Source organism: Salvelinus fontinalis, chromosome 41 (assembly GCF_029448725.1).
Source record: "Salvelinus fontinalis isolate EN_2023a chromosome 41, ASM2944872v1, whole genome shotgun sequence".
In the NCBI taxonomy this organism is placed as follows: domain Eukaryota; kingdom Metazoa; phylum Chordata; class Actinopteri; order Salmoniformes; family Salmonidae; genus Salvelinus; species Salvelinus fontinalis.
Window position 1 is genome coordinate 10,571,917 of NC_074705.1, and position 27,304 is coordinate 10,599,220.

At 42.6% G+C, this 27,304-nt stretch overlaps 2 protein-coding genes across 6 annotated transcripts in view; one reads left to right on the top strand and one right to left on the bottom strand.

Moving 5' to 3' along the window:
- LOC129840687 (potassium voltage-gated channel subfamily H member 7-like) overlaps nucleotides 1–13,256 on the top strand; it is an 84,294-nt gene extending 71,038 nt beyond the window's left edge. For all 5 annotated transcript variants that reach the window (XM_055908761.1, XM_055908762.1, XM_055908765.1 and 2 more), the window contains 6 exons: nucleotides 3,015–3,220; nucleotides 3,373–3,466; nucleotides 4,473–4,769; nucleotides 7,309–7,474; nucleotides 8,915–9,113; nucleotides 9,955–13,256. In XM_055908761.1, coding sequence (XP_055764736.1) covers nucleotides 3,015–3,220; nucleotides 3,373–3,466; nucleotides 4,473–4,769; nucleotides 7,309–7,474; nucleotides 8,915–9,113; nucleotides 9,955–10,236 — 1,244 coding nt within the window. In that variant the 3' untranslated portion in view covers nucleotides 10,237–13,256. The remainder of the gene's footprint in view (nucleotides 1–3,014; nucleotides 3,221–3,372; nucleotides 3,467–4,472; nucleotides 4,770–7,308; nucleotides 7,475–8,914; nucleotides 9,114–9,954) is intronic.
- LOC129840688 (grancalcin-like) lies at nucleotides 13,247–20,409 on the bottom strand. The gene is made up of 8 exons (XM_055908767.1): nucleotides 20,241–20,409; nucleotides 17,211–17,393; nucleotides 16,371–16,440; nucleotides 16,140–16,183; nucleotides 15,290–15,437; nucleotides 14,771–14,884; nucleotides 14,386–14,444; nucleotides 13,247–14,134 (listed from the first exon to the last, which is right to left on the bottom strand). The coding sequence occupies exons 1-8, from the start codon at nucleotides 20,262–20,264 to the stop codon at nucleotides 14,108–14,110; spliced, it is 669 nt and encodes a 222-aa protein (XP_055764742.1). The 5' UTR covers nucleotides 20,265–20,409; the 3' UTR covers nucleotides 13,247–14,107.
- Nucleotides 20,410–27,304: the final 6,895 nt, after the last annotated feature.

Genomic DNA, 27,304 nt, shown 5'->3' on the forward strand with positions numbered 1-27,304 from the left:
TTTCTCTCTCTCTCTTTCTTTCTCGGCGTCAGCCCAGCGCCAAGCAAGTGTTACAGGCTAAGCATTGTATAAACTGCTCCTTTTTCATTCAGCCAAAGAGCTTCAGCAAAACGCAGCGACACAATAGGGTCATGGGAAGACGGCGGTCGTGTTCCCCTGCTCAGACATTGCTGATGCATGCCAGATCTTACAACTCCTGGATAAGTATTTTGCGCATCAGTTAACCACATTATACAGTATGTTATAGCAATCTGATGCCTGACGTTACAGTTGATGACATGGCAGGTAGCCATTGGTTGACGCATGCAATGTCTGAGCAGGGGAAAAACACAGGTGTGTTGAAAGAGATGGGATAATAAGGACTCGCAATTACCAACGGTAAAGTCACACAAATGCTAATTGCTCCATTTATCGTAGTCACATATTTCTATGCAAATTCTATTGTGAATTAGTAATTGCAATTAGTGTGTAATCAACAGAGAGCAATAAACAATGAATTGTATCTGTAAAATATATGTTGCATCGAGCTTTTGAAGTTAATGGTGAACTGACCAGAGGAAAGACGAGGTGCTTGTCCTTACTCTCACCTTAGCGGCTGCCCAGGTTTGGACCATGGAGATCTAGGCCAACAGCCAGGGCATGCTGTGGCGCGCACACACACACACACGCACGCACGCACGCACGCACGTTGGTATCTCTGGAGGTGACATGACAGGCTATCACTGCCATACCGACACTGTAAACTGACAGGTCTGCGCAAAGGGAAGTCAGGCGTGAAATAATGATATAACTGAGCCTCTTGGTCATTCCAGGTCAGCACAATAGACATTCACACTGCCTCCCTGTTGTCCTATAGTCAGCCCTATAGACATTCACACTGCCTCCCTGTTGTCCTATAGTCAGCCCTATAGACATTCACACTGCCTCCCTGTTGTCCTATAATCAGCCCTATAGACATTCACACTACCTCCATGTTGTCATATAGTCAGCCCTATAGACATTCACACTGCCTCCCTGTTGTCATATAGTCAGCCCTATAGACATTCACACTGCCTCCATGTTGTCCTATAGTCAGCCCTATAGACATTCACACTGCCTCCCTGTTGTCATATAGTCAGCCCTATAGACATTCACACTGCCTCCATGTTGTCATATAGTCAGCCCTATAGACATTCACACTGCCTCCATGTTGTCCTATAGTCAGCCCTATAGACATTCACACTGCCTCCATGTTGTCCTATAGTCAGCCCTATAGACATGCACACTACCTCCATGTTGTCATATAGTCAGCACTATAGACATTCACACTGCCTCCCTGTTGTCATATAGTCAGCCCTATAGACATTCACACTACCTCCCTGCTGTCCTTAAAGGAAAAGGCAGAAGGACAGGTATAACCTTAACAGTGCATTTGGAAATTATTCAGACGCCTTCACTATTTCTACATTTTGTTACATTACAGCCTTATTCTAAAATGGATGAAATAGTTTTTTACGTCATCAATCTACAAAATACCCCATAACGACAAAGTATAAAAGGTTCTTATACATTTTTGCTCATGTATTTAAAATAAAAAATCTGAAACATGTCACGTGTGCTCCCTCTACGGCCTCTAGGTCACCAGGCTGCTTATTACTGCGCACATCTGTCACGTGCATCAGCACCTAATGACAATCACCTGGACTCCATCACCTCCTTGAATACCTGCCCTATTTATGTCACTCCCTTTGGCTCCTTCCCCAGGCGTTATTGTTCCTGCTTCATGTCTGTGCGTTGTTTGTGTTTCTTGTTTTGAATTGTGTTTCATTTATTGATTAAATGATTCACTCCCTGAACTTGCTTCCCGACTTCCAGCGCACACGTTACAAAACATCACATTTACATAAGTATTCAGACCCTTTACTCAGTACTTTGTTGAAGCACCTTTGGCAGCGATTACAGCCTTGAGTCTTCTTGGGTATGACGCTACAAGCTTGGCATACCTGTATTTGGGGAGTTTCTCCCATTCTTTTCTGCAGATCCTCTCAAGCTCTGTCGGGTTTGATGGGGAGCATCGCTGCACAGCTATTTTCATGTCTCTCCAGAAATGTTAGATCGGGTTCAAGTCCGGGTAACTCAAGGACATTCAGAGACTTGTCCCGAAGCCACTCCTGCATTGTCTTGGCTGTGTGCTTAGGTTTGTTGTCCTGTTGGAAGGTGAACCTTCGCCCCAGTCTGAGGTCCTGAACACACTGGACCAGGTTTTCATCAAGGATCTCTCTGTACTTGCCTGGACACAATCCTAGTCTCAGAGCTCTACGGACAATTCCTTCAACCTCATGGCTTGGTTTTTGCTCTGACATGCACTGTCAACTGTGGGACCTTATATAGACAGGTGTGTGCCTTTCCAAATCATGTCCAATCAATTGAATTTACCACAGCTGGACTCCAATCAAGATGTAGAAATATCTCAAGGATGATCAATGGAAACAGGATGCACCTGAGTTCAATTTCACGTCTATTAGCAAAGGGTCTGAATACTTTTGTAAATAAGGCATTTCTGTTTTTTATTTTTAATACATTTGGTAAAATTTCTAAAAACCTGTTTTCGCTTTGTCATTATGGGGTATTGTGTGTGGATTGATGTGATAAAAAATATATATTTTAGAATAAGGCTGTAACGTAACAAAATGTGGAAAACGGGTCTGCACACTTATCCTAATGCACTGTTAGATGACCTCAAAAGACAGCTGAGCTGCATTATGGGGAAATACACCAGGTGGTTCAGCTGTTTGTGGGTCAAGGCATGTGTGTCATTATGTGCATGTTATATTTCACCATGATTATCAAACCTTTATCTTTCTTTCTCCCTCTCTCCCTTCCATTTACCTCTCCCCATTTATCTCTCTACCCACTCCCCCTCTCTCTTCCCTACCTCCCTCTCCCTTTCATCTCCCTACCGCCCCTCCTTTCTCCCGCTCTCCTCCCTCCCTCTCGTTTTCTCCCCCTCTCTCCTCATTCTCTCTCTCTTCCAGGGAAGAATGACATCTTTGGGGAGATGATCCACTTGTACGCCAAGCCGGGGAAGGCCAACGCGGACGTGCGGGCGCTCAGCTACTGTGACCTGCACACCATCCAGAGGGAGGAGATCCTGGAGGTGCTTGACATGTACCCCGAGTTCGCCGACTACTTCCTCAGCAACCTGGAGCTGACCTTTAACCTCCGAGACGAGAGCGGCAAGGTAAATACAGATGGATAGACAGACAGACACATATGGAAGGACAGAAGGATGGATGGATGGATGGATGGATTGGTGGGTGGATGGATGGATGGACCATGCGATCGGTAGGCAGTACAGATAGAATTTTAAGTGGTGTATTTTCTTGTACGCAGCCTCAGAATGCAGAGTCAGTCTACCCCAGTAATTCTGATGGGGATGACATCAAATGCAGAAGAAGGCTCACTAACAAGAGGAAATCTTCCGCAGGTGAGTTGACAGTTCAACTGAGCCAGCCTGTTTTATACAATATCATGCATTTTAGTTTTTTAGGAGACGCTCTTATCCAGAGAAATTAGGGTTAAGTGCCTTGCTCAAGGGCACATCGAGAGAGAGAAAATTACCCCCCTAGTTAGCTCTGGGATTCGAACCAGCGACCTTTCAGTTACTGGCCCAACACTTTTCACCGCTAGGATACCTGCCTTCATGAAAGTGTCTCCAAGTTTGAGAAGACTGTATTCATACACAGGGAATAGTTTTAATTTGGCTTCTAAGAGCTCTATAAGTTGGGAGGCATTGTTGCAACACACCACTCATAGTTTGGTATCCATTCAAACTAATTAAATTGGTCACCATGGTTACGGTTTTTCAGAATACAGTTCCATCTCCTAAAATAAACCCCTCTCCCACCATGTCATGTTGACCTGTACTGTAGATTGTCCAAATGTGTTTTTGTCTAATTCAGACAGATTATACCACATTAAAAGTATGGCAATTAATGTTCTACATTTTCAGCCATATCATATCATTCAATGCATGCCATTGGATGTTATCTCTCCTGTACTTTTTTTTCTTTCTCCTGTTATCTCTCCTGTACTATTTTCCTTCAAATTTACTGACAGTTTCCCTCTCTGCTCACCTTCCCCTTGCTTCTGTAAAGGCAAAGTTGCAAGCACACAGTGAAATATATAAAGTATCTTTACGACAGCAAGGCTCTGAGGCAGCAGCAGATCTGGTGGGGACCGTTTAGAGCGCGACACCTTCCTATTGTTTGTTCTGCTGAGCTGCTGCCTCCCAGAGGAGCTGTCTGTAACAAAGAACCCAGTTTTCCTCCAACACACACTCACTCACTCACACACGCATGCACGCACACACACACACACACAGACATGCATGGATGCACACACACACATTAGATCCTACACACACACATGCATGCATGCCCACACGCACGCACAGGCACACTCACCCTGATTGCCCTCCTCCTTCCCCACAGGGACCCAGATCAAAGAGACGTCGGTGTTCTGCGACGGTGGTGAGCGGGAGAGGCAGCTCTTCCCCTCCTCCCAGGCTGTAGCCACCGTGGTGGAGGAGAGGAGAGACTCAGAGGAGGAGAGGGAAGATGGAGAAGTCGAGGGGGAGGGAGGGGAGGGGGAGGAGCAGAGGCCTCTGTGCTCGGGGGGGCAGGGTTACCCCTTGGTGAGGGACCACACCTTGGGACTTGGGCTGGGGGACGTTGTTCCGGACGCGTCGGGAGGAGGAGACAATGTGGAGAGGAACCAGTCTTATAAAGGTACAGTTAGAAGCCTCTTAAGATCCCTACAACAATGCTTTTAATGACTAGGCCATTTTGGCTAGACCAAAAGCTGACACACCAATTCAAATGAGCTCCATACGCCTTAAAAGATCAAAATAACAAATGTTATCTTGCAATAACGACCTGGTAAAATGTCCATACCAGAAACCTTCAGTGAGTGTATGGGTAGCATAGCACCGATGCCAGAGGGCCCAAAACAAGCAATGGTCACACGACAAGACATGTCCTTTCAAGCCATTTTCTACAGAATATTGAGTAACTGTACTGTAATTAATTTGGATAAAGGAAATTACCCTGGGCCACTGGAGCAGGATGTCACACATATTAAAAATCCAAACAAGGATTAGGGCTCATCGCCACGGCAACTACCATTATAAGAGGATTATTTATATCTGACAACCAACCAGGGTCATTGGTCTGGAAATGCAGGTTTTCGAACAAACTCTGTTAGATGTTTTCATTTACTGTTATTATATACTGTTATTCATTGGAAGAAAAGGCATCAATGCTAATATTAAAGCAGAGTGCTTCGACTGACACAGTATCTATTGTTGTACTGTTCTAGCACAGTGTTAAGGCGTCATCTAAAACCAAGCAAAACAGGAGGTAAACTAGCTATGAACATAGAATAAAGGTCCTGGGGCCAGGAGTTTTCCCTGGTTAGGAAACATGGTCAGGAAAACCTCAGGCCCTACATGGTCAATCCTAGCACTGATCCCAGACCATTTTCTTCTGGAGAGTAAGAAGAAGACAGAAGGACTGGTGAGGCTGGCTTCTTACAGGCCATAGGTTAATTTAAGACCTGGCACTCTTACAGGTTTGTTGGAAAATCCTCTGTTTTATCCCTCGCCAATTTGCCACCAGATGCCAGCTCATTACCTTGTTGATGCCTGGTTGGCATTAGAAATTGCATGACCTATGGTGACCAGCTTGTGAAAGAGATCATGAGCTTAGCTTGTTTGTTTATGCTTTGTTTATCAGCCCTACACACCTATGACACACACACACACACACACACACAGACACACACACACTTTCTCTACTCCCCCAAACACGACTTTCACAAATAATTATTCCTAACATAACTACTTTCTTTGTAAAATCCTCAACTACTTTTTTAATATGTTAACATCAATGTGGTAAAAATGATCAAAACTGCCTCGATATGCACGTAGCCACTGTAACAATAACAATTGGCAAAATGAAATGACACGTTTCTATTTGCGTCTCCAGAGTATTGCGCTCCGTGATGAACATTCCTGTCGGCATGTGGTGATTTGAGAGTAATATGCTGTAATTCAGTTCTTAAGCGGATGACGATGATTCCTGGTTTGAGTAGGAGGCAGGCAGTGTTGCCCGCTGGATATTGATTCCTGTAATCACCCCAGCATGGAGTCAAAATAAATGGTAGCTTCTGTTCTTGACATCTTTCATTACTGTAAAAGCTATCTTCCAAGCATGATCAACTCAATCACTGAGTCTAGTGCAGTGCTTCGGTCATCACTAGTCACCACAGCCACAAATTCATAAACCCTGCCTATTTCTACAATTTCTCCACTTAAAATCTGATTTTAAACCTAACCTTAACCCTAACCACACTGCTAACCCTAATGCCTAACCCTAACCTTAAATTAAGACCAAAAATAAAATTTTTGTTTTCATGAATTGTTACGACATAGCCAGTGTTGACATAGTGGCTGTTTCTAGTGGTAACCCGGTGTTTCTCTAGCCTTGCACTGGGTTAAGGTTAGAGTACATATTTGTTCTAGGCCAGCAGTAGCACATCTACATATCTAGACATTGGTTAGTTGAATTGGTTGTTTTACTGCTGGACTACAACAAACATATGCAACCTTTTGGGGTACCCAGGGACTGGAATTTGAACCAACAAAGGTGCAGGTTTTTACTTCTAGCCCTGCACTAACACACCTGATTTAAGAATCAAGGGCTGGATGATTGTGGTATTTCTTTCTATGTCAGGTTTGCTAGTGCTGGGCTAGAACAAAACGGTGCACCCCTGTGGGTCCACAGTACTAGGACTGAAGAACATTGTTGGCATTATAGCGATATAACACTGTGGTAGACATCTATCAGGTGTGTTGTATTCCTAGCGACACCCACTCAGTAGCTGTAAAAGGCTAGACCAACTTTTTTTGTGCCTGAGGGAGAAATGATTCTGGACACAGTGCTGCCATTACAGTTTCTAACAGCCAGGTAACAATGTGAGTGAGAGAGTGACTGATGCTATAACTGCTGGTTATACAGTGGGGCCCAATGTACCCATTGATCAATTAAATGGTAGCCTTTGAAAGGACTGGTATGGATGAGTGATTGCTATCTAGTCAGTGTTGGTGGTTAGTACTCTGTACCTTCTCAAACCTCTACGGTCATCAGACAATATTGTTGGCAAAGGATCATACCTAACTTAAAAGGATTCGATGTTCTGTGGGAAATGATTGGTGCTGTGATTTAGTTGTATATATAATGGTATGTGTTTGTGCATGTGTGTGTCTAGACCTGCGTGGGGAGGAGTGGGGGTGCGTGCGGCCCAGGGAGGTCCTGGAGGAGTCGGCCCAGGCCCAGGACTCCCGAAGTGGGGTTGGAGAGGAGGACAGTGAGCCGGACAATACCTACGGAGAGGTGGAGCAACGTCTGGACCTGCTGCAAGAGCATCTAAACAGGTGAAGGGGAGATGCGAAATTCTGATCGTAATTCGCCATAAAAAAAAACACAACTTTAACCAAGCCGTTCTGGTGGTAAACAGACTACACCGTCTTCAAATAACCCTAGCCCATCTATCACTACAACCCACTACACTATAGACTAGATACACAGCAAGGTTTTTCCAGTACAACAGCCATCAGAATACAACTGGGTTTACCGTACGCATCCACGGTCCACTGTGAATCATTGCTTGTAAAGTAAAGCTCACTATATAACACAGAGTTGACTTCTGCATACGTTCTGCATGGAAGGGATCCAGCTGCTACAGACAGCAGACAGCAGACAGCATCGCCTATTTTTAGCTGACGCCCGTGAGACGCAATCGCAACACAAAGACAGCAGACGTCACGGCAGAGTTTGGAGGGGAGGGTTGGGAGGTGGTGCGGGGCAACAGCAGACTGAGGGAGGGGTCACATCAGCTAAAAAGTGGGAGGAGGCCTCTGAGTCAGTCCGACTCTTTCTCTTTTTATTTCTCTCTCTCTCTCTCATATATATATATATATATATATATATATATATATGTTCCATCTTTATATAGCCAATGCTCTCCTTCACTTCTTTTCTCTCTCTACTGTATCTTCCCTCTCCATATCCCTTCTTCCACTGGAAGTGACGGTTACAGACTGGCCATCTCAGGCTCTTTGCAGGCGTACCTCGCTCTCATTTCTCCTTCTTTAGGGAGATAATGGGCAGACGCCTGGCCACTCAACAGACATGGCAGCCACACTACCCTGCCTCATCTAGCTGGAGCACGCCTGCCGGGGGTGTTGATCGACTCAGATTGTCTTACGGCTCAACAGCAACTGTGACAAACACTGTCTTGTTCTCTGTCCACAGTGCTCTGAAGGCAGTATGGGTGTGCCGTTTCTAGATACAGTACACAGGTCTGTGTGTTTGTCATTGGAAATAAATCCATTAAAGTGATATATTTCAATATTAGCTTTTCGATTCCTTGAAGGTGTTGTATGCAAAACTGGAGAAAAATCAAGAAATGATCATTCACAAAATAGAGAAGCACATATAAAAATAAATGTGATGACATTTTGTTTGGGGTGGAAAGGTCTGAAACAGATAAAGCTGTGCTATAGGTTTTCCGCGTTAGTGTCTTCTCTGAATTGTATGGTTTGGGGCTCCCTCTAGTGTTTTCATTGAGTATTACTGACTGCGCTCTCCCAATACAACCCCAGACACATCCATAAAACGAAACCTACAGTAGCTTAAACTAATACATAGCTAACACACTAAGGACCTATTTTAAGGTGCTCAGACTTTTACCAAAAAATCACGCATTGACGTCCGTGGCAGATTTATTTAAAAAATGTGAGTGGCGCATGTGAATCGCAAGCTAGGACCCACCCCTTACGCTGTCTCACTGACTCTCCCCACCCACCATCCAGGCTGGAGTTCCAGATGACGTCAGACATCAAGGCCATCCTCCAGCTACTGCAAAGGCAGAGCACCGTGGTTCCCCCGGCCTACAGCATCGTCACCTCCAGCCCAAAGTACCAGAGGCCTGCCATCAGGGTGCAGCCTGTTTCTGCCATCAGGATCACAGAGCCTCAACACAGCCCCAACCCTGCTTCACCACTGGCTCAGGTATACTGAACCAGCCAAGTCTACACTAGCCCTCAGAGCTGTATACTGTGTTATGCATAATGGCTCTGTATATACTGGCTAGGCACATTACACTCCCCTGTCTATATACTGATCTATAGGTGCATTATCACTGTCTGTTCTGTGTACTGAAGGATGGTTACATTATCACTATGTGTGTATTGGATACTACAGAAGTCAATATCCCTGCCTGAAGTTGTTTGTTCTCGGTTTGCTGACCAGCCTGGTCTCAGAGCAAAACGTATTATATTTGACTAAAATCCATGCCATCCATTTAGTTTGATATGTTACTTTATGTTAGGGTACATTACATTGACTATACATAACATAGTAAATGTAAATCCGGGACACTGAAATTAGCATGATATGTTACGTTTGGTACGGCCATAATTTACTTTAGACAAAAACGAAAGGAACGCCTAGCAACCTAAATATTGCATATTCAAACCTCATCACGGACAAACTTTGTATTTTAAATAATTAGATATAACAACTATTTACTACTTTTTAGTGACTTTGTCACTAATTAGCATGTTCACTAACCCTTCCCCTAACCCTATAACCTAACTCCTAACCCGAACCTTAACCCCTAATCTAATGTAGCATATCATACTAAAGCAGTCAAACATAATATATCATACTAAATGGGTAAAATGCAATCAAGACGTAGGATACTATATGTCAAGCAATTATTTTATTGTACGACCGTTATTACATTGGACGGCCAATGTAATGTAACATATCATACTAAATGGAGTGGCACAGATTTTTTTGAATGTAATACATTTTGCTCTGAGACCAGGTTGTGCTTACTGCTTCACAGAATCCTGACATGGAGAAGCCTCTGAACAAATCCAAAGAATCCATGTCAGGCCAGGGTCCCACGGAAATGGCCCCGGAAGAGGAGCTCAAGGCGGGACTGCTAAAGAAGGACACAGAGCCCAGACACACACAAAACAAAATGGACTCTCCAGAGAAACAACAACAACCTAGAGCCCTCTTCCCCTCCGCCAGACAAGCCTCGCTCCCCGACGCATCACCTGAAAATTCGGAAACGTCAGGACTCCACAGGCCGGTATCCGACCCTGGGCTTCTGGGAAAGTAGGCCCTTTCGCCTGCCTGCGCCCCTATTTCTCACTACGGAAAACTAGGACTTCTCTCAAAGTTTGACTCAGGGTCTTAGAAGGAGACTGTATATGCAAGGAATACTGTCGACTTTCTTCCACTCCTTTTCCAATATTTTCTGCCGATCTCTGATTTAGATGCGTTATAAAGTTATAAAGTACATTTATACAGCGGTATTTCTACTGTATATTACTAACATCTGTAATTATCTACCATGTACAATATTTCAGATGTAACACTGCCAGCAACACAAAGGCACCTAACATGCTTGTTCTTCCAAGAAAGAAAAATGCATGTCTTGGAAGTGTTTTCTGTTGCATGGTCAAAACACAGCCCATCTCATGCACTGCACAGTCATGGTGTGAGGTCGGCATGCTTTCAGAGTAATGAGTATCCGTTCTATAGTTATTCCCAATCGATGGGGACAAAGCCACTTGAAACTCTGTTTCAAAGGCATTTTCAATCTGAAAATAAGTGTGCCGTTTTAAACTCATCGCGTTAATGACCTTATCAAACAGACACCATGTAATGTATTTGGCTAATTAACAATCTTCACGTCCGACATGATATATAATAATATTTAATCATATATTGTGCCTAAGTACCTACCGTCCACTTGTCTTTCAAAAAGTAATCTGATCATAAGAGACAAAGAACCACTATGTAAAATACATCTTCTATTAGATTACAAATACACAGATATGCAAATGAATATGATTTAAATGGTTGGGAAAGCTCTTATACAAAGTATCCCTTACACTGCTAAAGTATTCCTGAGAGAGTTTATTTGTAATCACTTTGCACCACAAGTCTCTTTCATGGGACCATGAAAGCAATAACGATAACATTAAAACATTCATTTACACACATGAATAATATACATATTTGATTAAATCTAGAAATGAACACGGGTAGAAGCCCAAAAGTCAAAATGGTCTTTAAAACGTGTACGGCGTGAACTAAAACAGAAACTAAAAGACTGTAAATCAAGTTCTGTATAAAAATGCAAATATTCTCTACTGTATATTTGTATTTACAAAAGAGATACTTATCCACTTGATATAGCTACTTTCCTCCCTGAATCACTGAATATGTTTTACTCTTGAAAATCTTGTCCAAAAATTATTTGATGGGATGTGTATGCATGTTTCTTTTGGTATTTATTAAAAATGATGTATTACTGTAACGACACACACAGAGGCATGAACAGGGTGGACTAACGATTCTTTTTCAGATATGTAATCGATGTGCAGGATCATTTCTCTCTTGAAAGGGCCAGCACTTAACGAAATGCATATCATTGTATAACAGGAGTTGTAACGCAGCATTATATGTTCAGATGTAGAAAACTACAATGAATAGCAACTTTCGAAAGGTGAATTGCTCAGATGTATCTTTTTTGAATTGTAATAAGAGGAATCAGGCCAAATTTTATTTCAGTTTCCGAACGAGTTATTGAGTAGTTACATGTAACCAATTATGTAAAGGTACAGTAGATATAGCAGTATGACTTCATCATACAAACATCCTAGTTTCAGAAATCAACTACAACATTGTAATCAGTCACTATTGTCTATTGCCAATCATGCAAAGGAACAGCCAATAGCAGGTTGACAGATTTGATTCCAGTTGTCTATAAGCAGGAAGTCAACCCGCTGAGTCAACCTTTAATGAATACCTTTCATAAGTACTGTACCCCACAATCTTTATAAGCTTAAATTATTCTTTCCATGCATGTTTAGGGGCTTCCATTTATATTCCAAGAAAACTAATTTTATTACTGTTTCTAGCCAAGTGACAAAATCAATGCTGAGACGGTGTCAGAAACCGAGAACGTAGAGATTCAGACTGAGCTAGCAGCTTAGCCCTCGTTAGCCTTAGCTTTACTAACCTATATTAGCCTTCACAAATGTCCTAAACACATTTATTCAGCTGAATAATATGCATTCAATTCAGCAATCTAAATGTATTGAATATGGACGGATTCTGCATGTTGCAAATTAAGTCATTTTAGTTATGACTTATTTTACACAAACAGTCAGATGTGTGGTATTGCATGGATCAACATCAGCTGGCAATTTGTTTTAACAGATTTCAGAATAACGTGTTTGTGATTTATCATGAAGGGCAGAGTTGCTGTTATAAAATGATAAACAATGGTAATAAATACTCAATGTTTCTATAAGAGAACACTTACTTTTCAAGTGTTTTGGTTCAATTGTGTATCAGCCCAAAAAGTGACAGATACAATACGAAGAACACATATCATGCTCCCATATGTAGCAATTAACAGATATACTAATAACTTTGTAGTCAGGGCAAATGGAATCTAGGGAAGTCATATTCATTAGGAATCCTATAGCTATGCATGTTTTGTAGCAGTACTTAGTTGGGTTTGAATTAAAGGCAGACTCAGCAATATGACATCATATTGCTAAGTCTACCTTTAATGTCAGATCTTACCGACCCTATCCCATGAGTTGTGCCCATACACAGCTATAAGCCTTTTCCGAGGTCACAGGGCCTTTGCTGCATGTCATTGTAATGCCAGTTGAGTGGCCACGACTACTCAATCGGTTTTAAAACCCACCACAGATGGGCTGAAACTCACGTAACCCTGGCAAAACAAGCTAAGGGGTTTCTAGTAGAAGCGTTCCAGTGCTCAGACGCTATACAAAGTAGCTGAAACATGACATGTCCAATGAACAGTGCCCCACTGAACTTTTCAGAGAGTGCATACTTGCACAGAAAAACATTTATAAAATGTGTTAAGAGATAAATATCACTTTTTAAATCTAGTGCAGTTCACAATTGTTTTTATGCATTTTTTAAATGTTTGCCACTGTGTTTTATACAATGCAACACTTAACAGCTAACATGAATGTTTGTCCTTGAATATACTGTATTTAAAGCAATGTAATATATTGTGTACATATATATTGATAAAAAACATTTGTGCAATTGTATAAATGAATAAACAGAACACATACTGACTACAAACTGAGTTTATTGTGTTGTGAATAACACCAATATCACTGATGAATGCCCCAATGGTCACGAAGCACTTAGCTACATGTCTGATAAATATTTCATCCTGAACTATGAAAATGCAATCACAAAATTGTCGACATTGTTAATGGTAGTTAATGCATGCTTTTCTTTGCAAAGGAATAACAGTGCATGTTTACCACAGTGCAGGTTATTCATATATTTGTGGATGCCATAAGGTTTGATTCATTTGTTTATCATATTAGTCCACATTTTATTCAAATCAAGAGATGCATATAGTTACCTTAAACAAAAGGCAAAGGCAGCATAACTGTATATTTGTAATAAAAATATTATATATATAGCTATACTTTAAAATGTGTTTAAGGTAAAACTAATTCACACCTATATAGTGGTTATAAAACAATATAGTGGTTATAAAAACAGAACATATACAGTGATGGGGAAGAATATGGAAACTATATGATCGGAGATTGTAATGGCACAAAAGTAATCATCATAAAGATCAGTAACATCTTTGCTATCCCTTTCTTTATTCAAATCTACCACTGTCAGTTAGCAACAGAATTTACAACAAGCAGATACATTTAGAAACACGCCATATGATATCTGGCAAATCTGCACATTCCTGCATATTGTACAAGGCAGACATTATGGCAAACAAGCAGTTTCTGTTGTAACTTCCTTCCCCATTTTAAGTTGGTTATGGGACTCAACCTAAGAACAATTGGCTAATATTGATGGGTGCCTACCCATTATTTAGGGGAAGTGGTCAGCAAGCCCCAGACTGCCGGTTGAAGCACCCCTCTGACTCCAGCACGGGATGGGCCGGACCACACCACTCAGATGGACATTGTACACAGGATAAACTGCAGGAGGAAAATCAAGAGACAATTAGCTAATTTTGATGTAATTACTATAACTTGCATGTCAGGACAGGCAATTGGGAATCACAGTACAGGCTAGGGAATGAGAGAGAGGAAAACTGGGATGTGTTCATCAGGGCATACTAATGTTTCAAAATGAAACCAAAAACACTTGTTCAGACAGTACCTCCCCGTTTCAAAGTGTTTTCTTCCGTTTTGTGCCTACTGAACAGGGCCCTGAATTGCACACTTACGTCATCGTATTGGAAGTTGACAGCCCCCTGCTGCATCTGGTCTCTCCTCCTGAAGCTCTCTGTGGAGACGCATAGTAAAGATGGAGGTGTACTGTGGTGAAATTTGAATGCCATTCATTGGACAACAATAACCCAGCGAGACACTCACTGTGTTAATGAGCCTACGAATGTACATACACAAAAGAGACCAGGACAAAACAAGAGATTTCACCTCAAAAGATAATGGATTGGAATGAGTAAAAGTTTAATGAAAGACAGAATTGATTTTATAACAAAACCCATAGCTTTGGATTGTGAAGAAATGTGAAGAAATGTGAAATGCTGTTTAAAAAAAAAAAACTGAAGTTAAACACCTTAATTGGCAGCCTCCAAGTCAGCATCTTACCTGTGAGGGCGCGAAGCTTCACAGCACATGCTACGTAGTCGTCAAAGTAGATCCGGCCAGCCTTGCTGTAGCGTTTGATGACAGCGTTCAGAGCTTGTGGGCTGATCCTGTAGCCTGTAGTAAGAGATCACAACATGCATTCAATTATTCATAAGCCAAAATAGTATTAGGATTCATCCATAGTGACCACTGCAGTCCACTGCAGTCCACTTTAGTTGACAATGATAATAAACACCAGCCTTTGCCTATTGTCCATCTACTTTGTATCAAGAAGGGACTCCCGGACCAATACCATGCAATTATCTCCAGCTACACCAAAATCATAATTATTGTAGGAGTCTATCATCAATGGCTTAAATCATTTAAAGAAGTCAAACCTCCCAACCCCTTTCGGATGCTGCATCTGAACCAGGCCCTGGAACGCTGCCCCTCTTTGGATGGCAGAATGGACTATCCCATGTCGCCATCCTATCAGAATGGACTGCCCCATATGATTAGCCTAACAGAGCACTGACTCACCCATAGCGGAGATGGACTGGCTCATCTCATGGGGTTCCACCGTGCCACTCCGGTCCTGGTCGAACATCATGAAGTTCTGCTTCCAGCTACTCAGGGCAGCAAACAGCTCCTTGAACTCATTGAAGCCCAGCTTCCCGGTCATGTCTCTCTGGTGGGAGGTTAGTTAAGGGTTAACTTTGTTCGTTAGGTAAGAAACTAAAAACGGCCATGTGAACTGGTCTCACACAGGATATGATGAGTTGTGGTAAATGTGGGAGAACTTGACCTTTCTGCGACTGAATCAGTTCCATAAGTAACCCTCTGCCTCAATACAGCCCACTTACACATCGTATCACGTGCTTAATCTGAAAATACATGATATAGAACATCCCAAACTGCAAATGCTGACTGTTGTACATCCTTGTCGTAAAGTCTATTACTCTACATAAGAAGCATGAACATGTTCAGAGAGAAACAGGACTACCTCTGAACATGGAGCAACAGGCATGACGCAACTGGAGCATGAGGCAAGTTCCATCTTGCAAATTCATTGGCAAATGCATACTGAATGGGACCTAGTAGACTAGGCCTTGTGTACGTGTGAAATATACTGCAGCCAGGAAGTAATTTAGGGGGAATTCAAATGAATCATCCCAAGCCAGCTACTGCTCAAAGCTTTCTCACCTGTTAAACTGTTAAAAGAGATTAATGAACTCAGCACTGACACATTAGGTTTATTAGTTCATTAACATTTATGACTGCTAATCATTTTCCACCAGCAAGTCAAAGAAGCAAAGTGCAATACCAAACAAACTTCAATGACACTGGACAGAGGCCCAGTCCAAGAGATGCATTGACATAGAAAGGATACATCCAGCATTGCGATCATGATTCTACATGTCTCCAAACTGAAGGCTGTTGGGAGAAGAGAAACCATGATCACACAATGAAAAACAAACATACAATGACAATACCAATCAGAAAACCTGTGACAAATCTTTGTAAAGACTATATTAAACGCAGGATACACAAATCACAAAACATAATCTAATCATTTATGAACCACAAAGTGAACCTTGATGGTGGGACGGTGTGAACTTACGGGTATAGGTGCCACTGATACCAGTCTGTGTAAGACACCTCTGAAGCTCCTCTGCATCAATCTCACCATCCTGCACAGAGGAATATCCCTGCAAGATTACTCTCCAACAACAACTTATCATTACTTTGCAGTGAATTTAATTAAAAATTAAAAAATTAAAAAAAGACTTGAATGTCTTGAGATAACTTTGTGGTGTAACCATGACATCACCATGCATGTACCAGTAATGTTGCACCCCCTTTTTCTCATGATATCCAATTGCGATCTTGTCTCGTCGCTGCAACTCCCCAATGGACTCGGGAGAGGAGAAGGTCAAGTCATGAGTCCTCTGAAACATGACCCACCAAGCCGTGCTTCTTAACACTCGCCCGCTTAACCCAGAAGCCAGCTGCACCAATGTGTCGGAGGAAGTCAGCCTGCAGGCGCCCGGCCTGCCAAAAGGAGTCGCTACAGCGCGATGAGCCAAGTAAAGCCCCCCCAGCCTTCCTTACCCGGACGACGCTGGGTCAAATTGTGCGCCGCGCTATGGGACTCCCAGTCCCGGCCGGTTGTGACACCGCCTGGGTTCGAACCCGGGTCTGTAGTGACGCCTCAAGCAATGCGATGCAGTGCCTTAGACCGCTGTGCCACTCGGGACGCCAGTAAATGTTGCATTCTATCCAAAGAGGAATATTTACTGTACCCATGATCAGGAATTTAAATGAAAAGCAGTTTTTCCTAGCCACCGTGCTTCTACACCTGCATTGCTTGCTGTTTGGGGTTTTAGGCTGGGTTTCTGTACAGCACTTTGAGATATCAGCTGATGTAAGAAGGGCTATATAAATAAATTTGATCACTCACCTGTCCTGCTATGGTAGTAAAGTATCCCCACATGGGGTCATTAACAGGCTGCTGAGGAGGAGCAGCAAAGGTCCCAGGGTAGCCTCCACCATTCTGGGGGTAGCCTGCCTGGGGTGGGCCTCCCATGGGTCCACCCTGCATGGGCATACCCTGGAGTTGCATGCCTTGCATTGGTCCTCCATACTGATAAGAAAAGGAGAGTACAGTCATCAAGTAACAGGGCTTAAGGAAAACTTCCCAAAATGACTATTTCAAAATAGAATAGATTGGAGCTCTCAAACAAGCAGCTATATACAGTGCCTTCAGAAAGTATTCACACCCCTTTACTTTTTCCACATTTTTTGTGTTAGTCTGAATTTAACATCGATTAAATTGAGATGTTGTGTCACTGATCCAACACACAATACCTCTTAATGACAAAGTGGAATTTTGTTTGTAGAAAATGCTTGAAATTAATAAAAAACGTAAAGCTGAAATGTCTTGAGTCAATAGGTATTCAACACCTTTGTTATGGCAAGCCTAAATAAGTCCAGAAGTAAAAATGTGCTTCAAAATCACATAAGTTGCATTGACTCATTCCGTGTTCAATAATAGTGGTTAACTTGATTTCTGAATAACTACCCCATATCTGCACCCCACACATACAAGTATCGGTAAGGTCCCTCAATCAAGTAATGAATTTCAAGCACATATTCAACAAAAGACCAGGGAGGTTTTTAAATGCTTCGCAAAAAAGGGCACGAATCAGTAGATGTGTAAAAATATCTGCTTTCCAACAGACACCGGGAGGCAAATACACCTTTCAGCAGGACAATAACCTAATACAAGGCCAAATCTACACTGAAGTTACTTACCAAGATGACATTTAAATGTTCCTGGGTGGCCTAGTTACTGTATTGACCTAAAATCAGCTTGAAAATCTATGGCAAGACAAGAAAATAAATGGCTGTCTAACAATGATCAACTTGACAGAGCTTGAATATTTTTTTGTAAAGAATAAATGGGCAAATATTTTACAATCCAGGTGTGCGAAGCGCTTAGAGGCTTACCCAAAAAGACTCACAGCTGTTATCGCTGCCACAGGTGCTTCTACAAAGTACTGACTCGGGTGCGAATACTTATGTAAATGTTTTTACTTTGTCGTTATAGTGTATTGTGTGTAGATTGGTGAAAAAATGTATGATTTAATCCATTTTGAATTCAGGCTGTAACACAAACATGTGGAATAAGTCAAGGGGCATGAATACTTTTTGAAGACAATGTAGACGTTCTTACACTAAGGCCTGATGCCTTGATGGGAAGCAAACAGGTATACTATTACTGACGTTTGAACATGACGTCTTCCTCAGAGAGTACAGTCATTCTTAAACGATATAGTCAGGTGATTGTTTATAATGGAGTGATGTGCATTCTTTCCAGTTTCCTATTACAAAATATTTTCACTGACAATATTAGCAGGTTGTGGACCTATTTCTAAATGTAGTGAGGGGATATTTTCACTGTCAATATTAGCATGGTGTGGACTAGACCATGACTCCAATTCCATTCCGCCACTGGAAATCCACTTTAACCTTGTGCGGGAAACGCCAGACGCTCCAACGCTGCCCAAATGTTCTGTCTAAACGCAAATACACCTCGCACGTGACAGTTTTGTAAACATTTGGAACTTAACTTTCATATAAGTGAGAAAAAATGTCATATACAAAATATACACTTACGGTACGCAGTTTAGGAACATTTCACCCAGCTGTATTTTCAAGAACACCGACTCCAACCGAGACTACACTTCCTCACCTCCAATTTCCACTTCAAAAATCTGCAATGGAACATAACTGGGGAGGAAGTTTTGTACCTCAGCCGAGGGCTGTGTTTTTGAAAATTCTGCCAGGTAAAACTACATACAGTAAGTGTATCTTACGGATTTGAAAGACTCTTTCTCCCGATTTGAAAGATAAGTTCCAAAGGTTTCCAAAACCGTATTGCAAGCAAGGTTTATAATGTTTCTAAATGTTAAAAACAGAGCATTGGGATTGTTGTTAATTGATCCAGCTGAAGTCCATATGTTCAATTGAGAACTCAAGGTCTGGGTATAAGCCTAACCCCACTTGGGTTCTCGAGGGCTACTGTAGGTGTGGACATATATCCTAGGTCAATGTAGTGACCATGACAGAGGAAGAACAAACATTCCATTTCGCCAAATGGGAGAGGTTGAGCTGTGGGCCATGCTAGAGGGGTTGAAACAGTGTATGTGGCCAAGGCTAGGCTACTAACTACAGATAGGCTACTGTAACTAGCTAGCCTAAATAGCAACCTACTTAGTACATTTATATAGGGTGATTTGAAACTACAGCATTAAGTGCATCTAAAGACTGACAAAATACCAGCTGGCCAAATTCAATTGTTAACATTACTCCAAAATAAACAAAGCAACAGTAAACATGTCCTCCTCCAGGAATGATGCAGTGCCCCCCTTGGGCCAATTGAGAAATCGTGAGTGACTAACACATTTCAGTTAATTACATAAGCTCCCACCTTGGGCCAATCTGTGTAATTTTGTAAATTCCGGATCACAATGACAAGACGATTAATTCAGCCAAGTTTCATCAAAATTGACCCAAAGCTGTCTGAGATATCGTGCGTGACTAATGTACGAACGTACAGGGAGACAGATTCACAGTCCCCTCCGAGTTCATCGAGGGGGTCAATAACTATTTAAGAAAACTGGAACTAGTGACTAAACTAAGTAACTAAAACTGAGGGCAAGATCAACTTTTCTGTCACAAACAATATGTAGCCTAACAGCTACTTGCCAAAATGACTGTGCCTAGAAAGATGCGAAACCTTTTAATGTCGATACTTTGAAAAGATTGCACTTACAACTGACCGTGTTCCAATGTTTAATCATAACAAAGATATATTTTGGGGGTCTTATCTGAGCACTCCCCATATCGGAAATGGAATAGGCCAAACTCCTGATTTATGTAGACTACTGTAAAATCTGTCAAAATAACACACGAAGCGTTTACTCACCCCGCCATATCCTGGATAAGCCATTTGTACACTATAAAGAATTGCCACAAAACGATTCGATGCACTGAAATATTTCGATGTCAGTAAATGTAAACCAAAACCGAACTCGTTACTTGAAATGCACTGCGACCACGTAACGTGTACATAATTTCCGGTCGTCACTAGTTACTACAGCCACAATATCATAAACCCGCCCATTTCTACAATGTATCTTCTTAAAATGTGATTTTATACCTAAACTTAATCTTAACCACAATCTTAAGCACACTGCTAACCTTATGCATAACCCTAACCTTAAATTAAGACCAAAAATCGAAATTGTTTTTTAAAACTTTTTTTTTTTTTTTTTCGATATAGCCGACTTTGTGACTGTGCTATCTAGTGGAAACCATAATATCCGATAAAGTGTTGCGGGAAGGCGGAAGTCCGAATTGGCTAATTGACCGATAGTGAAGATAGCCAATGAGGGAGCTCATAGCATTCAATCAGCTTCAGCAGAATTCTTGGTACTCTGCTGACTAGTAGGTAGGCCTGCTGGCCATTCAAATAGAATAGAATAGAATAGAATAGAATAGAATAGAAGTCATCCAAAGAGGAATGTTCTTGTTCACCGGTTCCAACCAACCATCACTCAGAAATAGACCTTGATAGAGTTAAACATATTCTTATTGAATCCAATAATGATGTATTATTTCAACATCCAATAAATTAAATTAAGATTGTGTAGATTGTGAGGTTCTCTTGAATAAGGCAAGTAAAAATAGGAAAAGCTATCAGATATTTATATTTTTCCTGCACAATAATCTGATCTAAAATTTACAAGGGCTGACTGGCCTATAATGAATAAGCATTTACATTCACCAATAAGAACTACAGAGACTCAAAAAGACCACTATCTTCTTCACACAATAGTCAATAGTCACCACAAGAGGGTACCCAAGATACAGCTTTTAAGACCATTTCATTAGGCTACTAAAACCAGAAGCTTCACACTTTTCAAAATTGACAATCCTCACAAGAGATTACTTTTGAGAAAATTGTATCACAAAAAAATAATAGTACTACATCACATTTGACTAGAATAAAACACATAATAAACCTGCATGCAATATGTAACTTTTTTGGCGACCTGACCAAATTCACATCTCTATGTGAGTTATAGGTCTGTTATGCTCATTGAAAGCAAGTCTAAGAAACGGTAGATATCTTCTATGTGCGCTGTTTCTATGCTTCCCGTGCTTACGTTTGTTTTTGCATCTTTTACTTTCGGTTTTGTACATCAGCTTGAAACAGCAGAAAATATAATATTTTTCGTTTAGCGGTTTAGATGGTACAATGATTCCTTACACTATACTTGGGTGTTTTGTCACATAAACTGAAATTAGGCAAGCTATTAGAATTTTTGCAACCAGGAAATGGCAGATTGATTTCTGCAAAGTCCATCTTTAAAGCAGTTCTACAGGTATCAGACATGCCAACATATAGAGGCTTACGCAGACTATAGAGTACCACAGTATGAGTCTTAATACCCATAAAACCTAGGGGTCAAACAAAAAAATCTTCCAATCGTTTTTCCACCATTCATTTTTCACAAAGGGGATTTTTTTTAAATACTTAAAGGGCTGTGTTTCGTGTAGGCTTACCCTGGTGTGACCGGACGTGCTACCCTGCTGTTTTCGACTCTCTCTCTCTACAGCACCTGCTGTCTCTAACTGAATCCTCGGCTATGAAAAGCCAACTGACATTTACTCCTGAGGTGCTGACCTGTTGCACCCTCTACAACCACTGTGATTATTATTTGACCCTGCTGGTCATCTTTGAACGTTTGAAAATCTTGGCCATGTACTGTTATAATCTCAACCCGGCACAGCCAGAAGAGGACTGGCCACCCCTCAGAGCCTGGTTCCTCTCTAGGTTTCTTCCTAATTTCCTGCCTTTCAAGGGAGTTTTTCCTAGCCATCGTGCTTTTACATCTGCATTGCTTGCTGTTTGGGGTTTTAGGCTGGGTTTCTGTATTGCACTTTGTGACCTCAGCTGATGTAAAAAAAGCTTTATAAATACATTTGATTTGATACCCAAGTAGACTCGAGGCTGTAATCGCTGCCAAAGGGGCTTTAACAAAGTACTAAATAAAGGGTCTGAATACTTATGTAAATGTGATGTTTTGTAATGTGGGTGTCGGGACACAAGTTAAGGGAGTGAATCATTTAATAAATTTTTGCTTTATCATTATGGGGTATTGTGTGTAGATTGATGGGGAGGGGACGACAATTGAATCCATTTTAGAATAAGGCTGTAACATAACAAGATGTGGGAAAAGTCAAGGGGTCGGAATACTTTCCAAATGCACTAGACAGTAGTCACTACGAGTAGACATTGAGTAGACAACACCAGGTAACATTTTTAATTTTATTTTTTATTTTATTTCACCTTTATTTAACCAGGTAGGCTAGTTGAGAACAAGTTCTCATTTGCAACTGCGACCTGGCCAAGATAAAGCATAGCAGTGTGAACAGACATCAACACAGAGTTACACATGGAGTAAACAGTAAACAAGTCAATAACATAGTAGGAAAAAAAGAAGGGAAAAAAAGAGAATCAATATACAATGTGTGCAAAAGGCATGAGGAGGTAGGCAATAAATAGGCCATAGCAGCGAATAATTACAATTTAGTAGATTAACACTGGGGTGATAAATCATCAGATGATCATGTGCAAGTAGAGATACTGGTGTGCAAAAGAGCAGAAAAGTAAATAAATAAAAACAGTATGGGGATGAGGTAGGTAAATTGGGTGGGCTATATACCGATGTACAGCTGCAGCGATCGGTTAGCTGCTCAGATAGCAGATGTTTAAAGTTGTTGAGGGAGATAAAAGTTTCCAACTTCAGAGATTTTTGCAATTCGTTCCAGTCGAAGGCAGCAGAGAACTGGAAGGAAAGGCGGCCAAATGAGGTTTTGGCTTTAGGGATGATCAGTGAGATACACCTGCTGGAGCGCGTGCTACGGGTGGGTGTTGCCATCGTGACCAGTGAACTGAGATCAGGTGGCGCTTTACCTAGCATAGCCTTGTAGATGACCTGGAGCCCGTGGGTCTGACGACGAACATGTAGCGAGGGCCAGCCGACTAGAGCATACAGGTCGCAGTGGTGGGTGGTATAAGGTGCTTTAGTAACAAAACGGGTGGCACTGTGATAAACTGCATCCAGTTTGCTGAGTAGAGTATTGGAAGCTATTTTGTAGATGACATCGCCGAAGTCGAGGATCGGTAGGATAGTCAGTTTAACTAGGGTAAGTTTGGCGGCGTGAGTGAAGGAGGCTTTGTTGCGAAATAGAAAGCCGACTCTAGATTTGATTTTGGATTGGAGATGTTTGATATGAGTCTGGAAGGAGAGTTTGCAGTCTAGACAGACACCTAGGTACTTATAGATGTCCACATATTCTAGGTCGGAACCATCCAGGGTGGTGATGCTAGTCGGGCGTGCGGGTGCAGGCAGCGACCGGTTGAAAAGCATGCATTTGGTTTTACTAGCGTTTAACAGCAGTTGGAGGCCACGGAAGGAGTGTTGTATGGCATTGAAGCTCGTTTGGAGGTTAGATAGCACAGTGTCCAAGGAAGAGCCAGAACTTTTTGGAGTTAGAGCTACAGGATGCAAATTTCTGCTTGAAAAAGCTGGCCTTTGCTTTCCTGACTGACTGCGTGTATTGGTTCCTGACTTCCCTGAACAGTTGCATATCGCGGGGACTATTCGATGCTATTGCAGTTCGCCACAGGATGTTTTTGTGCTGGTCGAGGGCAGTCAGGTCTGGAGTGAACCAAGGGCTATATCTGTTCTTAGTTCTGCATTTTTTGAACGGAGCATGCTTGTCTAAGATGGTGAGGAAGTTACTTTTAAATAATGAATGAGAATGGGAAGAATGGCCAGGCATCCTCAACTGCCGGGATGAGGTCAATATCCTTCCAGGATACCCGGGCTAGGTCGATTAGAAAGGCCTGCTCGCAGAAGTGTTTTAGGGAGCGTTTGACAGTGATGAGGGGTGGTCGTTTGACAGCGGACCCGCAGCAGATACAGGCAATGAGGCAGTGATCGCTGAGATCCTGATTGAAGACAGCAGAGGTGTATTTGGAGGGCAAGTTGGTCAGGATAATGTCTATTAGGGTGCCCATGTTTACGGATTTAGGGTTGTACCTGGTGGGTTCCTTGATGATTTGTGTGAGATTGAGGGCATCTAGCTTAGATTGTAGGACTGTCGGGGTGTTAAGCATATCCCAGTTTAGGTCACCTAACAGAACAAACTCTGAAGCAAGATGGGGGGCGATCAATTCACAGATGGTGTCCAGGGCACAGCTGGGAGCTGAGGGGGTTCGGTAGCAGGCAGCAACAGTGAGAGACTTATTTCTGGAGAGATTCATTTTTAAAATTAGAAGTTCGAACTGTTTGGGCATAGACCTGGAAAGTATGACAGAACTTTGCAGGCTATCTCTGCAGTAGATTGCAACTCCTCCCCCTTTTGACAGTTCTATCTTGACGGAAAGTGTTATAGTTGGGTATGGAAATCTCAGAATTTTTGGTGGCCTTCCTAAGCCAGGATTCAGACAAGGACATCAGGGTTGGCAGAGTGTGCTGAAGCAGTGAGTAAAACTAACTTAGGGAGGAGGCTTCTGATGCTGACATGCATGAAACCAATGCTTTTTCGATCACAGAAGTCAACAAATGAGGGTGCCTGGGGACATGCAGGGCCTGGGTTTACCTCCACATCACCCGAGGAACAGAGGAGTAGTAGGATGAGGGTGCGGCTAAAGGCTATCAAAACTGGTCGCCTAGAGCGTTGGGGACAAGGAATAAAAGGAGCAGATTTATGGGCGTGGTAGAATATATTCAGGGCATAATGTGCAGACAGGGGTATGGTGGGGTGCGGGTACAGCGGAGGTAAGTCCAGGCACTGGGTGATGATAAGAGAGGTTGTATCTCTGGACATGCTGGTTATAATGGGTCACCGCATGTGTGGGAGGTGGGACAAAGGAGGTATCAGAGGTATTAGGAGTGGAACTACGGGCTCCATTGTGAACTGAAACAATGATAACTAACCCGAACAACAGTATACAAGGCATATTGACATTTGAGAGAGACATACAGTAAGGCATAAAGTAATCGCAGGTCTTGATTGGGAGAGCTAGCTAAAACAACAGGTGAGACAACAGCAGCTAGTCAGCTAACACAACAACAGCAGGTAAAATGGCGTGACTAGGCAGAGAGGGTCGGATTAACTACACACAGAGCCTGAGTTCGCAGCTGGGGCAGACAGATAAAACACAAATAAACAGAATGGAGTACCGTGATTAATGGACAGTCCAGCAGGCATCTGCTATGTAGCCAAGTGATCATAGTGTTCAGGGGGGAGCAGTAGATGGAACAGGGAACCCGTCACCACGCTAGCACGCGGCGTTTAAAGTTAGTAGCCCGGGGGTGGTCTGCTCAGATGGAGGCCGGTTGAGGGCACAGCGGATGGAGTATTCGTCGGCAGACCAGACGTGGTGGTGCGGCGGGGCGCCGTGTCGACAGAGAATCCACGCCAGATGGCGAAAGAAGTATTGTAGTATTTTGTTTGCTAACTGGTACTAGCTTCGTGGCAGTGGCGTTAGGGGAGGGTGCAAGCTAGTGTTTCAGTATGATAGGTTGGATAAAGGAATAAAGACAGACACCAATGTCAAGTTCAATAGCCTTGTTAAGCATTGTACAAATCCCTACGCGTGGAGTCTGGGGAACAGTCCAGCTAGTCGATTACCTATCAACTAGACTCCGTAACATCATCCTTTTCAATAGAAAGTGCAAACATAACGGCATAACATTTAGTTCTTAACAGTCAAGTCATAACAATTGAAAAGCATGACATTTTATTTTTACTTCAGTTGTCATCTTCCTTCTTTTTTTTTTCTTTTTTTAATTAACAGACAACAAGTTAAGTCTCTTGCTTACAGAGTAAGCCTGTCCGGTGGCTTGCACAGCCGACCCACCCGTGAGTAAGTATTGGCTCTGACAGGTGTAGGATTAGGGCCACGAGCTGGAGAGTTTGGTGGGGTAGAAGCCTCACCTTCAGTTGGCTCATGTCTCAATTCTGCACCCCTTACCCTTAGGCCTGGACTGTGATCCAGCTCATCTAGGTGAGTGTATGGCATGTTCTGGTTTGTCTGCTCTGCTACGCGCAGATCCACCCAATTGCGACGATAGAGGGAGCCACCAACATCCACCAGGTAAGAACGTGGTGCAACTCTCTGTAGGCATGTGCCCAGCCTCCAAAGTCCTGTGTGGTCTCCCGGCAGCGGTTTCATCCTTATCGGTTCACCCACCTCCAGCTCTGGTAGGTCTCGAGCAGTCCGGTCGTAGAAGCACTTAGCGAGCTGCTTTCTGTGACGCAGTTTGTCCGTGACGCCAACCATGACGCAGGGCTCAAGTAGCTTGTTAGCTACGGGGATAGTAGACTTCAGACGTCTGGACAGAAGGCGTTGTGCTGGGCTGCTGTCCATGTTTTCGGTGGATGTGTTCCTCCACTGTAAGATCGCTTTCCATGGATCGTTGCTGTCGCGCAAGGCCCTGCTTAACAGGTTTTTTGCAATCTTGACAGCTGATTCTGCCTTGCCATTTGCTTTTGGGTGTCTTGGAGAGGAGGTCACGTGGTCAAACTCCCATTCTGAGGCGAAACGCTTGAACTGTGCAGTGAATTGTGGGCCATTGTCCGTGATTACCTTGTCAGGCTGACCTTGCCTTGCAAACTGCGCCTTGCAGCGCTTTATGACCGTCTCTGCAGACAAGTCAGGGAGCAGTTCAATTTCCCAAAAGTCAGAGTAGTGATCAACAATGAGAAGATAGTCCTTTTGTCTGTGGCTGAATAAGTCCATGCTGATGATTTACCAGGCCCTTGTGGGCAGTTCGTGTGACATCATGGTTTCCTTTTGCTGTTCATGAGCGTACTCGTTGCATGTGGTACAGTTGCTGACAAAGTCTTTAATTTCTGGTTGCATGTTTGGCCAGTGTAATGTTTCACGAGCCTGGCGGTAGCATGCGT